Below are 15,629 nucleotides of genomic sequence, written 5' to 3'. Positions count from 1 at the left end.
AAGTAAATTTTCCTTAAATAATTATTTAGTAAAGTTAAATTATGATATTTTCTAACATTGCGTACAATATAATAGAGATAATATTTTTCTAAAAGAATTTTAAAATATTTTAGCTCCGAGAATTTTGTTATAAATTTTTCTGCGTAAAATAGTTGATCAGAAAAATTTATAACAAAATTATAAATTTTTCTGCGTAAAACAGTTGATCAGAAAAATTTATAACAAAATTATAAATTTATAAACAAGAAAAAATTGCTTTCTGGGTAAAAAATTTTTCTTTTCTTAATTATTGATTTCAATAATATTGTAAATTTCACCGACGTACATAAATTTTATTATAATGTAATAGTAAATAATTATTATAATTTATAAAGAGTTCGAACTAGGTCCGTAAATCCCGTAAAAGTCTGTAACTTTGCTTGAAGTCCGTAAAAGTCCGTTTTTTTTAAAAAAAAGGTCCGTAATGTCCGTAATTTGATTGAGAAGAGACGAAAAGTTGATAAATAGTACGATATAAATTTGGAGAATTTTAGAGAAATTACAAATGATTGCAGAAATTGAATTATTTTCAAAAGTAATAAAATTCCTCGCAGAAATTCAATTATGTTCAAAATTTTTTTTCGATTTCCATCAAAATTTCAATTATTTTTAGAAATAATTAAATTCTTCTTCGAAAATCAATTATTTTCAAAAATTTTCTTCAATTCAATGATTTTCAATATCTACTATTTTCATAAAATTTTCCAAAAGAATTCAATTAGGTATTTAAAAAAAAATTTAATAAAATTCTACAAAAATTTTTAATTATTTTCAAAAAATAATAAAAATATCATAGAAATTTCATTATTTACTAATTTTTTTTTATAAATTTCTTCGCAATTATTCAATTATTTTCATAAATAATAAAACTTTTACGGGGATTCAATTATTTTTGTAAATAATAAAATTCTTTCTAGGAATTCAATTATTTTTATAAATAATAAAACTCATTGCATAATTTCAATTATTTTTAATACAATTTTTATCAAATTCCTCGAAACAATTCTTCAAAATTTTATTAAAATTCGTCAAAAGAATTCAAGTATTTAAAAATTTATATAGATAAAATTCTTTATTACAATTCAATTTTAAGAAAAGCAATTATTTAAAAAATTGTAAGTTTTGTATTTAAGTACTTGAATTCTAGTAGAATTTTCTAATAAAAATTGATTTAAAAATGGATTTTAGTCAAAATTTTAAATTATAATTGAATATTTAAAGCATTAGAGTGTAAATTTTTAAAAATAATTGAATTTTGAAAACGTTTCAGATTAAAATCTTTAAAAATTTGAATTTCTCATATTTTTAACTATCCCACATAGCACCATAGTATGAGGTAAGGTTATGTTGAGTACTAATCGTAAGGCACATAAGGTTACACAATATTGCTGCGGTAGACCTGAGGTGAACTAAAAACTTCCGCCATGGAGGTAAGGTTACATGTTAGGGTGTGGTGAGTATATATGATAAGGCCATGGTAACCTTACACGTTAAGGTTAAGGTAACCTTACACGTTAAGGTTGATGTAACCTTACACGTTAAGGTTGAGGTAACGTTACATGTTAAGGTTGAGGTAAGGTTACATGTCAAGGTTGAGGTAAGGTAATTAATAAGTTGTAAGGTTAAGGTAAGGTTGTGATAAGTTTACCAGTTATGGAAAATATTGAAAAAATAATTAATAATATAATAAATAAATATTAAATTAGAAAGTTAAGTTTGTTGCTCTTCTCTATTTTGGAAACCTGACATAAAGCAGAAAATTTTGAAAACAAATTTGGGGGGACTGGGATTCGAACCCGGGATCGACGCGCATAAACCTATCATTCTAACTAACTGAGCTAAGTAGAGAACTGGCAGAAGGAAAATTAATGTTGCCTTTAAGGTGAACCAAGAAGATGATTAACTCCTTAAAGGCAATATTAATTTTCCTTCTACCAGTTCTCTACTTAGCTCAGTTAGTTAGAATGATAGGTTTATGCGCGTCGATCCCGGGTTCAAATCCCAGTCCCCCCAAATTTGTTTTTAAAATTTTCTGCTTCATGTCAGGTTTCCAAAATAGAGAAGAGCAACAAACTAACTTTTTAATTGAATATTTATTTATTAATTATTTTTTCAATATTTTCCATAACTGGTAAATTTATCACAACCTTACCTCAACCTTACAACTTAATAATTACCTTACCTCAACCTTGACATGTAACCTTACCTCAACCTTAACATGTAACGTTACCTCAACCTTAACGTGTAAGGTTACATCAACCTTAACGTGTAAGGTTACCTTAACCTTAACGTGTAAGGTTACCATGGCCTTATCATATATACTCACCACACCCTAACATGTAACCTTACCTCCATGGCGGAAGTTTTTAGTTCACCTCAGGTCTACCGCAGCAATATTGTGTAACCTTATGTGCCTTACGATTAGTACTCAACATAACCTTACCTCATACTATTGTGCTATGTGGGATAATAATTCTGTGGAATTAATTTTTTTGAGAAACTTCAATTGCGGATTTTTTAAAAAATTATTTACAGTTTTTATTTTCTAATATATATAGTTAATTGAAGAATTTACGAATAATTGAAATTTTGTAAAATTGAATTGTAAACAAATGAATTTGAAAATTCTTAAAGAACTTTTTCAAAAATGATTTAAAATAATGGATTTATAGAAGATTTTTAGTTAAAAACACAAAAAAAAAATTCAATTTTGTAAAAGTTAAAAAATTATTGCCAAAATTCAATTGTTTTCAAGAGTAAGAATATTCTTCTCAAAAATTAAATATTGTTCAAAAGTAATAAAATTGTTTTTAGGGATTCAATTATTTTCATAAATAATAAAACTCATTGCAGAATTTCAATTAGTCTTAAAGCAATTTTTTTGGGATTTTTCAAAAAATGTCATTATTATTCTTAAAAATGTTATTAAAATTCGTTGATAGAATTATTCAATTATTTGAAAATTTGTTGATAACGATTCTTTATGGGAATTGAATTTTAAGAAACATTCAATTATTCAATAAATTATTTATTTTTGTATTTAAATAATTGAATTCTATAGTAGAATTTTCTAATAAAAATTAATTTTCATATAATTATAAAAATTTCACAGGAATTCAATTATTTACAAATTTTTTTATAAATTTCTTCGCAATCATCCAAATATTTTCATAAATAAAAAAATGTTTACAGGGATAAAATCCAAAATTCTTTTTAGGAATTCAATTATTTTCATAAATAATAAAACTCCTCGTAGAATTTCAATTATTTTTAATAACATTTTAATCGAATTCCTCAAAAAATGTATTTATTCTTAAAATTTTATTAAAAAACGTCGAAAGAATTCAATTATTTAAAAATTTGTTGATTTTATGAGAATCTTTATGAGAATTCAATTTTATGAAACATTGAAATATTCAATACATTAATTTTTTTAGATTTAAAAAATTGAATTATAGTAGAATTATTTTCCAAAAAAATTGATTTAAAAATGTATTTCTGTTAGAAACACATAAATTTGAAAATTTTTAATCAAATTTTTGAAAAATTATTAAAAAATAATGGATATTTATAGAAGATGTTTAGTTAAAAACACGAAAAAAAATTAAATTTTGTAAAAGTTACAAATTATTGCAAAAATTCAATTATTTTCAAGAGTAATAATATTCTTCGCAAAAATTAAATATTGTTTAAAAAAGTAATGAAATTCTTCTTAGGAATTCAATTATTTTCATAAATATAATAAAACTCCTTGCAGAATTTCAATTATTTTTAATACAATTTTAATCGAATTTTACGGAAAATATAATTATTCTTAAAAATTTTATTAAGAATCGTCGAAAGAATTCAATTATTTAAAAATTTGTTTATAAAACTCTTTATGAGAATAGAATTTCATGAAACATTGAATTATTGAATAAATTATTTATATTTGTATTTAAATAATTGAATTCTACACTGAAAAAAATTTAATTGATTCACATAACCGATTAATTGACTATTATCAATTAAATATTTAATTGAATCAAATAATATTTATTGAAGTCAATTAAATGGTATTTGAACCAACAATTTCAGTACTTGAAGCAAATACCATTTAATTGACTCCAATAAATATTATTTGATTCAATTAAATATTTAATTGATAATAGTCAATTAATCGATTATTTGAATCAATTAAATTTTTTTTCAGTGTAGTAGAATTTTCTAATAAAAATTGATTAATTTCAGTTAAAATTTTGGATAATAATTGAATATTAAAAGTAATATAGAGTGAATTTTTAAAAATAATTGAACTTTGAAATTAATTTTTTTGAAGAAGTTTAATTGAATTGAACTTTCAATGGTTCGAACCCTGTTTATATTATAAAATTATAAAAATTATATTATTATAATTATTTCGTATTATAATTATTGTAATAATAATTATACCTTAAAATAAAAAATAATAAATTAATGAAGGACATGTTTAATTCCGTCAATTAAAAATATTTAAAAGACCTTTTTTCTGTTATAGTACATATATGAAAAATATAAAACGAAACTTTTACGCCATGAGTGTTATGCAACTAAATTATCTTTTTCAAAAAAGTTTAAAATTTAAAATATTTTTGTCGCATTTATGATAAAGTGTACATAGGTGTATACAAAATTTTGTTTACTCAATTTACTTTTCTATTGAGTAAATGTGTGCAATGTATTGCAAAAGTGAAATTTCGAGAATAATATATTCAGAGTTCGAAATGTAAAATTTATAATACCTACGTCATTCGTTTCTTCTATATGGCACATAGTAAAAGAAGGATATTATCTTTCAATATAAAAATATCATATATATTTTATAAACAACCTCAGGCTCTATGCTTGTGGTCCTTTTGATGCAAAATTTCCAATATATGAGGATTTTAAAATCTATACGTCTCTCTTCATGTGTGTATATAAATTTTTCTAAAAAGACTACTCGACTTTTAAAAAAAAATTTTAAAAAGTTCTATATTAATATTTTTTTTAAACTCGATTTTTCTCTAAAACTAATGCTTCAATCTTTTTTAATGACATTTTTTCTAGAATATAACGATTAAAGTCGTCGATTTTTATTATTGTGAACTATTTTTTGTTTACTTAATTGTTGACGAAGAAAGACAGTAAACATTTTTTCTTATATAAAAATTTGGTTAGAAAATTAATTTCTTTTTAATTTAAAATTTTTAAAATCAAAAGTCTTTGATTTTCAACGTTGTGAACTTGAACGTTTTCTTAATTGAGAGGATATTAAAGAGTTCCATTTATTTATTTACATGTAAAAATATCAAATTTTTGTTTATTTAATTAATGAGACAATTTTGGTTTTCTTTTACATTCTCAGCACAAAAGATGATATTATTTTTTTAGCATCTATATAATTGAAGAAAACGGTTTAATTTAATTTTTTAATTCAATCTTCTTTAAATTATTGAAAAAAAATTTTCTTTCAAAAATTAATTAAATTATTTTCCGTTTCCGAATCCAAATGTTTTAGAAATGATTTTAATTTTTAACTCCCGTAAAGAAATGTATGTATTTCCTGAATATTGCGGGAGAATATTTCGTTAAATATTAAAATTTCAAAAACATAATTAGAAAAAATACTTTGAAGAACATAAATTAGGTGACGAAGTTAAATTATTATGATGTGTACCTTAAACTAAATTTTTGTTTAATTTCTTGTCTAATTAAATTCTATTTGGTTTTTTTCGAACGAAGCTTCTCACTATTTGATTTGTTGTTGGAGGAAAAAATACTCTTGATTAAAATCCTGATTAATAATAAAATAACGAATAGAGCGAGCAAAAGGACGAGTAAAATAAAACCGTACACATCTAATAATTCAACTTGCCACCAAGATAAATTGACTGCTGGCGAGCGTAACACTGGTCCATGACGTAAGACATATTCGACCCAAAATGCAACTGTCTCTTGTGGTGTCATCGGTCGATCCTTGTAGAGTTTCGATAATTTCTCAATGTTATTCCTAAAACAATTATTTTATTAATTATTATCATTCTGTCGTTAATTTATAATTATTGGAACAAATAACTATATTTATATTAAAAAAAAATTTATTTCAATCAAATAAATGTCTATCTATCAATATTATAATTTAATTTTCCCAAAAAAAATTTATTTCATTCAAAAAAACGTCCATCTATCAATAATAATTTAATTGGCCCAAAAAAATATTTATTTGTAACAAATAATTTTTATTCAAGACGAATAAATTGTGTTTGCTTCGAATACTGAAATTGTTGGACCAAATATAATTTATTTTGATTTAAATAAAAATTGTTTGAGTCAAAAAATATTTGTTTGAATTACTTAAAAATTATTTAAGTCTAGAAGATATTTGTTTGCAAATAAATAATTAATTGAGTCAAGAAAATATTTTTTTGAATGAAATAAAAACTATTTGAGTCAAGATAATATTAATTGAGTTAATTGATAATACTAATTGAAATTAATTAAAATTAATTAAAATAATTAATACTATTAATATTATTTAGAATAAAATTAATTAATTAATAATCTTAATTCTTTGGGAATATGTTTTTCTTTGAAGAATATTATTAAAGACATTTGTTTGAATGAGAGCTAAATAATATATATATATATAGTTCGACCTAATTTTCGTTTGATGCCAAACAAAGAATCATTGGATTCTCTTTTTCTTATTTTACCTCATCTCGGGATCCTTTAAAATTTTATTCAAAGCGCCATCAAGTTGCTCTTCCGTAAAACTGTCATAATTCAATGTGATGGCAATTTTTCTGTTCTCATAATTTCTCATATTAAAGTTTTGATCTCCAAACAATGGAAAGCCGATTATGGGAACTGCATAGTAAATCGATTCAATTGTACTTAAGAGTCCTCCGTGACTCACAAATCCCTTGACGTTCTTGTGCTCTGCAAAGATTTTTTTTAATTATTATATTAAATATATTAAATGAAAATTAGTGGTCAAAATTCATTTCTATAGAATAAAGACTATGGAAATTCTTGATGTTATTTTGAATGTTTTTTTTAAATTAAATATTTAGGAATTTATAAATATATTCTCAAATAAAAATCTTTGCCCTCGGCGGGATTCGAACGCGTGACCAATTTAAGGTTTTTAATGCCTTAACGACTACGACCAACATGCGTTCTGTTCTTTTAGAAATTTAAATATTTATTTATTTAAAATTATGTTAAAGAAAATAAAGAAATTCTTTATTTATTAATTAATGTTTTTATTGTTTAATTCGCTAATTTTCAAAAAAATTTCGAAAAAATCAATTACTTAACAAAGTTTTATGCAATTTATTTTTCACAATAATTCAATTACTTTCACTAATAAAAACACTTTTCATGGAAATTCAATTTTTTAAAAAAATTTTTGATTAAATTCTAAGCATTAATTTAATTATTTTCATAAATAATAAAACTCATCGAAGAATTTTAATTATTTTTATTACTATTTAAAATTAATAATCGAAAAATTCAGTTATTTTCACAAATAAAGTTTTCCACAAGAATTCAATTATTTAAACTAATAAAATTTTCATAATATTTATTATATTTCGGAAAAATTAAAAATTAATTTAATTAATTTTTTTATTTAAAACAATGTTCATAAAATTCTTATATAGAATTCAATTACTTAAAAAAATAATAAAATTTTTCACAGAAATTCAATTCTTTTTAAATATTTTAATAAACTTTTCCGCAATAATTCAATTATTTTCAAAAATAATAAAATTCTTCTCTGTAATTCAATTATTTTTGAGAATTATAATAATAAAATTCCTAGCAACTATTTAATTATTTGTAATACAATTTTACAGGATTTGCTCAAAAAATGTAATTATTCTTAAAAACTTAATTTCAATTCCTCGAAAAAATCAATTATTTAAAAAAATTTGTTTTAAAATATTTTTTGGAAGGATTGAAAAATTATTTTCAAAAATTAAATAAAATTATTCGAAAGAAATTAATTGTTTTCATTGCAATTTTAATTAAATTTTTTTGAAATAATTCAATTATTTTTGAAATATTAATTAAATTTTTTCCAAGAATTCAATTATTTACACAAATAATTTTTCAAAAGAATTCAATTATAAATAAGAAAATTACTCCGAAAAAATTCAATTATTTTGAGGTATTTTAATAAAATTCTTTTCAAAATTCAATTATTTTCATAAATAACAATATATTCATCACAATAATTCAATTATTTTTAAAAGTAATAAATTTCTTCTTGGAAATTCCATTATTTTCAAAATTCTAATAAATCGTTTAAAAGAATTCAATTATTTTCATAAATAATAAAATGTTTTTTAGGAATTCAATTATTTTCAAAAAAATTTAATAAAATTTCCCACAGACATTCAATTATTGACAAATTTTTTAATAGAATCCTTTGTAAAATTTAATTTTCTTCAAAAATTTTTTGCAATTCAATGATTTTCAATATCTACTATTTTTATAAAATTCCCAAACAGAATTCAATTATTTAAAAAATGATTTGCAAAAATTTTCGTAAGAATTCAATTCTTTTCATGAATAATAAAAATTTCCATCAATTCAATTATTTAAATTAGAATTTGCATAAAATTATTCGAAAGAAATGAATTATTTAAAATTTTTATAAAATTCTTCGCAAGAATTAAATTATTTTTTATAAATATATTTTAAATTCTTTCATGAATAATAAAATTCGTAGCAGGAATTCAATTTATTAGCAGAATAAGAAAAAAGTAAATATTTTTGATGAAAATTAGGAAAAAGTCAGGAAAATAAAAAATATGAAATGGAATTTTTGTTTATTTTGTGAAGTGAATAAAACGATTTTTTTTTGGTTTTTTTTTGACATTAAAAAAAATGAGAATAACCGACAAAAATTAATTTTCAAAAAAAGAAATGAATGAATGCAGAGAATTTGCTAACGGAAAGGATACTTACGATTATTATAAAGTATATATTAGTGGAGAAAATTAATAGACTTTAAATATTATCCTGATTGAAAATTTAATGGTTAAATAAAAAAAATTCAAAGAAATTTAATTTAATTGGAACAAATGAAAATTTACAAAAGGGACAATTATTTTGTTTAAAATATCTTTAATTAAATTATACATACCAGGGCTCAAAAGTAATTTTGTAACATGCAAAACGTTAATTAGTAATTGAAACCATAAGAGTATAAACGTATAAAGTTAATTAAAAGCAAAGAGAAATTAATTTAGCAAAGCTTACTTAAAATTTGAATCTGCGGAAGCCAATGATATGTTTTAACATTTGCGGGAAGTCCTGGTGGTAGTTCCTCTTTTTTTGCAATTTTCATTAAAACACGAACTGGTGAAATTTTTTTAAATGAAGAATAAAAAATGTCGAGTGTTTTTTTTGGAAATGTCTCTAATCTCACCATTGAGCCAAACGATACGTAAATAAATCCATGTTTAGCTTCATCCAACCATTTTTGCAATTCCTGTAAATAAAAGGAAAAAAAATGTAGTGGAGAGAGAAAAAAAAACAATTTTTATTCACCAGTAGGAAAAAAATACTAGATTTTTTTCTATTATACTTTATTTGTCTTTCTCTCTCTTTCTCTCTCTCTAAGGGAGAATTTTTCAAGTTTATAAATGAAGATGGATTAAAAACTTCTCTTTTTTTAGTTTGTGATTTAAAAGTCTCTGAAAGAAGAAATTTTTCTCTATTTGTTGGTGGAAAAGTTTAGTTATCTGATTTTTTTTCTCTCTAATAGTTTGAGAGCTGCAGTCGATTTCCGATTCATGAGAGATTTATTATTTGAAAAACTTTTTTTGTCGGTGATTAAACATTAAATTTTCGAATGAATAAATTCTTTTTTTCGAGGTATTATCATAGGTAAAAATTTCCTTCAATCGACCATTTGGACTAAAATAATCAGTAAAAAAAAGTATCGTTTTTTTAATCTTTTAAAAAATAGTATAAAAAATACACTAACTGGCAAAAGTTTTTCCTCATTATCTTGAACGTGAACGCCGCCAATTTCAATAACACCCGGAGTAAATGGTCGTATTCCATTCAAACTATAATGAGAATTAACTAGAATCAATGACATTTCTCTGGTGAGATCGTATATCGATGGATAACCACTGCCAATGTATTTGTCAACAAATAATTTTTGACTCTCCACTTGTCGATTGAAATCGTTGGTCATCATTTTTGAGAAAATTGTATTTTGCAGGCGTTCTGAAAATGTCATTTTTGTTGAAAAACCCGTCATTCCTCCGGGCACAAATGCAAGACTGTGTGGATTTCCAGCTGCATCATTGTGCCATTCGAGTAAAACAGATGCAGTTACTCCGATAATTGGTACATTTAGTAATCTTCCAAATGCCATGAAACAGTAGGCTGTAAAATACTTTAAAGCAAAATTATCGATTTTTACATTTGTAACGATTTTTCTTTTTTTCTAAATCTTCGTAATAAAATTCACTATCGATCTCTCGAGCCCGATTTTTGAATTTTTGTTTTTAAAACTCTTTTTTAATAACAATAAGTATTAAAAAAATCGTAAAAAATATTTTTTTAAAGCTTCATTAATGAAGAAAATAAAATCAAAAAACCTATTAAAATAATGTTTATGTGTTTTTGATTTATGAAAAAGTATAACAATTTATTAAATTGTTTAAACAATTAATTGTTATTATTTTTTTATAAACTTAGGGCTAGAAATTACTATAGTTTCTTCTCAATTGTGCATTTTTTATTAGTAAATATCTACTAATGATAAAAGATTAAAAATGATTTATTTAGAAATTATTTAAACATTGTTTAAAAAATTTATTCTGTTAATTTTTCAATTTACTGTACTTAAAACTATAAATTCCTAGTTTTTTCTAAATTTTGCAATTTTTTATAACCTTAACACTTAAGTATAATAGAAAATTTGAAAATTTATTATTTAACAATTCTTTAAACAATTTATAGTTTTTAATTTTTCAATTGTTTTTCAATTGTTTGTTTTATCATCAGTAGATATTTAACTCATGAAAAATTGCACAATTGAGAAAAACTAGAAATTTCTAACCCTACATACAATTTATGAAAAAAATAACAATTAATTGTTTAAACAATTTAATATTATTAATAATTTTTTATTTTTTATCATTAGTAGATATTTTTCTCCTAAAAAATTGTACTTATTGAGAAAAAACGAGAAATTTCTAGTCCTCAGTACAGTTTGTGAAAGAAATAACAATAATTAATTTTTTAAACAATGTTAATTAATTAATTTTTTTATTTTTTATCATTAGTAGATGTTTTACTCATGTTAAATTGCACTATTAAGAAAAAACTAAAAATTTATAGCCCTAATTATAATATTGTTGAAAAATTAAAAAAAAAATAATTGTTTAAACAATGTTTAATTAATTAATTTTTATTTTTGTATCATTAGTAGATGTTTTACTCATGAAAAATTGCACAATTTAAAAAAAAACTAGAAATTTTTAGCCCTAATAAAAATAATTAATTGTTTAAACAATTTAATAAATTGATATACTTTTTTTTATAAATCAGGAACACATAAACATTATATTTATAGATTTTTTGATTAATTTTCTTAATTAATGAAGCTTTAAAAAAATATTTTTTACGATTTTATGATTTTTTAAAAATATTTATTGTTATTAAAAAAAAGTTTTAAAAACAAAAATTCAAAAATCGGGCTTGAGAGATCGATAGAGAATTTTATTACGAAGATTTAGAAAAAATGTATAAAATAAAATATAGATTCACAATTTTTCTGCAGATATCAAATTGAGACAAAAGAACGAATCAAAATGTTGCTTTGCAACACTTTTGATTCGTTTTTTTGTCTCAATTTGATATCTGCAGAAAAATTTGTATTTGATTTGAATACAATAAGAGAAAAATATTATTAATTGAAAGAATAAATTAAAATTAATTAAAGTAAAAGTTAGTTAATAAAAAATTACCTCTACAATGACGAGATCGTATGGGGGATCTTTTGGTGGATTTTTGATAATATTTTGAAACGTATTGTGATGGAGTAGATTACAAACAGGATCACCTGTCATGTCCAGTAGTTGTTTTATTGAATTTATTGAAACTGTTTTTACCATTGAGTAATTTAAATTATTCGTTATTACTTCGGCCGAGCCTTGTAAACTCAAATCATTGTAATTTGGAAATTTGTTCTTCATTGGAAAATGTGATATAACATCAACATTGTGCCCCTTTTTTGCGAGTACTTTCATTATTTGCTCGCCTAAAATTGCATGACTTTTGCCAGGCAATGGGAATATTCCCAATATTCGTGCGCCCTCATTTATTTCACTCTGCGTTGCAATAACAATTGCAAAAATTAACAAAACACGTGTAGAAGTCATTTTTGTTTGTTTTTGTTGCACCTTGGTGATTTTTTCAGTTTTTTTTCACTTTTGGAGTATTTTTTTCGTATTTCTTTGTATTTTTCTTATTTGTTTTTTTTAATATTGTGACACTAATTAATATTGCTGTTAAATTGTTTGTTTATTATTATTACTAAAATAATAATAATAATAATAATAATAATAATAATAATAATAATAATAATAATAATAATAATAATAATAATAATAATAATAATAATAATAATAATAATAATAATAATAATAATAATAATAATAATTATTATTATTATTATTATTATTATTATTATTATTATTATTATTATTATTAAAACAATAATAATAAAAATATTATTATTCTATTTTATTAAGGGCATTTGAACCATTATGACGTCATAGGTTCTGCAAAGCATGTGTTTTAAGGCTGTGACGTCATCATGGTTCAAATGCCCTTAAAAAAAAAAAAATTTTGTTTTTTTATTTTTCTATTATTATTCTACTATTATTAACTGTTACTATTTCAGTTGCATTAATTATGTTTTTTTAATCAATGTCTTGTTCATTGATTACTCAACATTTGGTTATTAAGCTTCTATTAATTATATAATGTAATCTTTCATTAATAAATTATTGAACACTTCTAAATTAAGATTTTGGTAATTAACAAAAAAGTTATAATTATTGCTACTTATGGATGTATTATTTAACATTTGTTATTTAAGGGGAGGGTGCATCTATATTTTTAACTATATTAGAGAAATAATTTAAATATTCAACAAAATTATTTTTGAAGTAATTTTTTGTGAGGAATTCAATGGTCATAAAATAAAATCGGTCAGAAAATATTTTTTTAACCCTTTTTGAATTTTTATTTTTCTTTAAAATTAGTGAATTTTGAAATCCATATTTAATTTTGTAGAAAATATGCTTTTAAATTCACAAAAAATTTCCAAATCAAAAAATTGATTATCATAATTTTTATAGCATTTTTTTGAAATAAATCTCTGTTTTTTTGGGCTGAAAATGCTAAAAAATAGAATTATTCTTCATTTTTTTAAAATGAAAATTCATTTGTTTATTTTTCTAACTAATTTCAGATCACAATTTTATCCTAATTTTTTTTGTATCTTTATTTTTTATATATATAAAAATTATGATTTGAAATTAGTTAGAAAAATGAATTTTCATTTAAAAAAATGAAGATTAATTGTATTTTTTATTTCAGCCTTAAAAACGAGATTTATTTTTAAAAAATACTATAAAAATTATGAAAATCAATTTTTTTATTTGGAAATTTTTTTCTGGATTCAAAAACATATTTTCTACAAAATTACGTATGGATTTCAAAATTCACCAATTTTTAAGAAAAATAAAAATTCAAAAAGGGTAAAAATATTTTATGACCATTGAATTCCTCACAAAAAATTACTTTAAAAATAATTTTGTTGAATATTTAAATTATTTCTTTAATATAGTTCAAAATATAGGTGTACTCTCCCCTTAAGCTTCGGATAGTTATTTAATTTTATCTTTTTATTAATGAATTATTGAACACACTTCTAAATTAAGCTTTTGTTAATTAATTATATAACTTTTTGTTAATTAACAAAAAAGTTATAATTATTGTTACTTATAAAATATTAAAGTATTATTTAACATTTGGGGTATCCAACATTTGTTATTTAAGCTTCTGCGATAATTATTTTATCAGAATTATTAGTAATAATAATTTATAAATAAATGAATTAACACTTTGATTATTTAACTAAATAATTATTTAACTAAATTATAATATTAAGCTTTTGTTAATTAATTATACTTAACTTTTTGCTAATTAACAAAAATGTAATAATTATTGTTACTTAAGGCTGTATTATTTAACATTTGTTATTTAAGTTTCTTCTGATAATTATTTAATTAATTATAATAATTATTTATTTAAGCTTTTGTTAATTAATTACTTAACTTTTTGCTAATACTAACCAAAAAGTTATAATTATTGTTACTTAAGGCTGTATTATTTAACATTTGTTATTTAAGCTTCTGATAATTATTTAATTTTACCTTTTATTAAGGAATTATTTAACACTTCTAAATTTAGCTTTTGTTAATTAGTTAACTCTTTGCTAAATTAATGTACATTATTTCTTGTAAACTATTTTTTTTACTTTATTTTTTATTTCACTGACTATATTAATTCTCACACTATTTTTTTTATTTTTGAATTTAAGTAATTATATTAACACTATTTTTTATTGTTTATTTATTTACCTTATTTTATTTATTGGATTCATATATTAAATATTTATTTACATTTGTTTGCATTTATTTAGTAAAAATTTTCATAAAAAATTAGAACGTCTTGGATTTGTTTTCTGATTGGAATACACACGAACTTATTTATAAAATTGTTTTATTTATTCCTGGAAAATGTGCAAAATGTTATTATAATAGTTGTTGTTGTTGGTGAAACTATTTTGTAAAAGAGATAAAAATTTAAAAATAAATATTGTAGAAATTGAGTAGAAAAGGAAAATGGTAAATATATTTTGTGAAATATTATAGTTTTTGGTGTATAGTTTTTGTTTGAGTGAAAAATGAGGCCTTGCAGAAACTGTAGTGCAGTTGAATGATTAAAATGATCACATCACTTATAGACCTGTCGTAGGAAACTGAACAGAGTATATTTTTAAAAGGAATATGTAGAGAAAGAGTGGAAGGAGAATCTCGTTTGGTGGGAGCATCCAACTTAAATTATTTCTTACGTAAAGTTTCGCGAAAATAACGTAAGTTTTTCCTTTTTTCATTTTTGATCTTTTATTTTTATTTTTTTCCTTTTGAAAATATTTTTTTTTCTTTTTTCTACTCTAAATTTAATTATTTGTTTATTTTTTGCAAAATAGTTTTTTATTTACTTTTTTTTTTTTTTTTTTTTTTTTTCTTCGATTTTAATTCAAGTGCATTGAATGCAATTCGATATTATTTATCTTATCTTTTGTGCAACATAGTTTTCTATATTAAATATACAAATAAAAATAAAAATAGTGATAATACCACACGTAAAATGCACAAGTCATTCTTTTATATATATAATTTCCGATAAAATATGCATTTTTATAATCATCACTCTAATAATTATTTTGTTTTTTATGCTCTAATCGCTAGATACCGGTTATA

At 21.6% G+C, this 15,629-nt stretch overlaps 2 protein-coding genes across 10 annotated transcripts in view; one reads left to right on the top strand and one right to left on the bottom strand.

Moving 5' to 3' along the window:
- Positions 1–15,629, top strand: part of LOC122501958 (calcitonin receptor-like) — a 314,998-nt gene that overhangs the window by 88,109 nt on the left and 211,260 nt on the right. The window lies entirely within an intron of this gene.
- LOC122501952 (UDP-glycosyltransferase UGT5-like) lies at positions 5,364–15,130 on the bottom strand. 2 transcript variants are annotated; one of them, XM_043611750.1, is made up of 6 exons: positions 14,724–15,130; positions 12,039–12,578; positions 10,040–10,459; positions 9,310–9,541; positions 6,753–6,978; positions 5,364–6,049 (listed from the first exon to the last, which is right to left on the bottom strand). In XM_043611750.1, the coding sequence occupies exons 2-6, from the start codon at positions 12,450–12,452 to the stop codon at positions 5,758–5,760; spliced, it is 1,584 nt and encodes a 527-aa protein (XP_043467685.1). In that variant the 5' UTR covers positions 12,453–12,578; positions 14,724–15,130; the 3' UTR covers positions 5,364–5,757. The 2 variants fall into 2 exon arrangements, with proteins under 2 accessions (XP_043467685.1, XP_043467686.1); XM_043611751.1 differs by lacking the exon at positions 14,724–15,130 and adding an exon at positions 14,517–14,656.

The sequence above is a fragment of the Leptopilina heterotoma genome, unplaced genomic scaffold (assembly GCF_015476425.1).
Source record: "Leptopilina heterotoma isolate Lh14 unplaced genomic scaffold, ASM1547642v1 Lhet_219, whole genome shotgun sequence".
Classification (NCBI taxonomy): domain Eukaryota; kingdom Metazoa; phylum Arthropoda; class Insecta; order Hymenoptera; family Figitidae; genus Leptopilina; species Leptopilina heterotoma.
Note: the sequence above shows the minus strand (reverse complement) of the source record. Positions and strands in the feature narration are given on the sequence as shown.

Excerpts from the sequence above, each read along its gene's own strand:
- LOC122501952 (XM_043611750.1), bottom strand. The coding sequence starts at position 12,452 with ATGACTTCTACACGTGTTTTGTTAATTTTTGCAATTGTTATTGCAACG. Across the intron at positions 10,460-12,038 it reads ACGATCTCGTCATTGTAGAG|TATTTTACAGCCTACTGTTT; the intron begins GTAATTTTTTAT and ends TTTGCTTTAAAG. Across the intron at positions 6,050-6,752 it reads TTAAAGGATCCCGAGATGAG|GAATAACATTGAGAAATTAT; the intron begins GTAAAATAAGAA and ends TAATTGTTTTAG.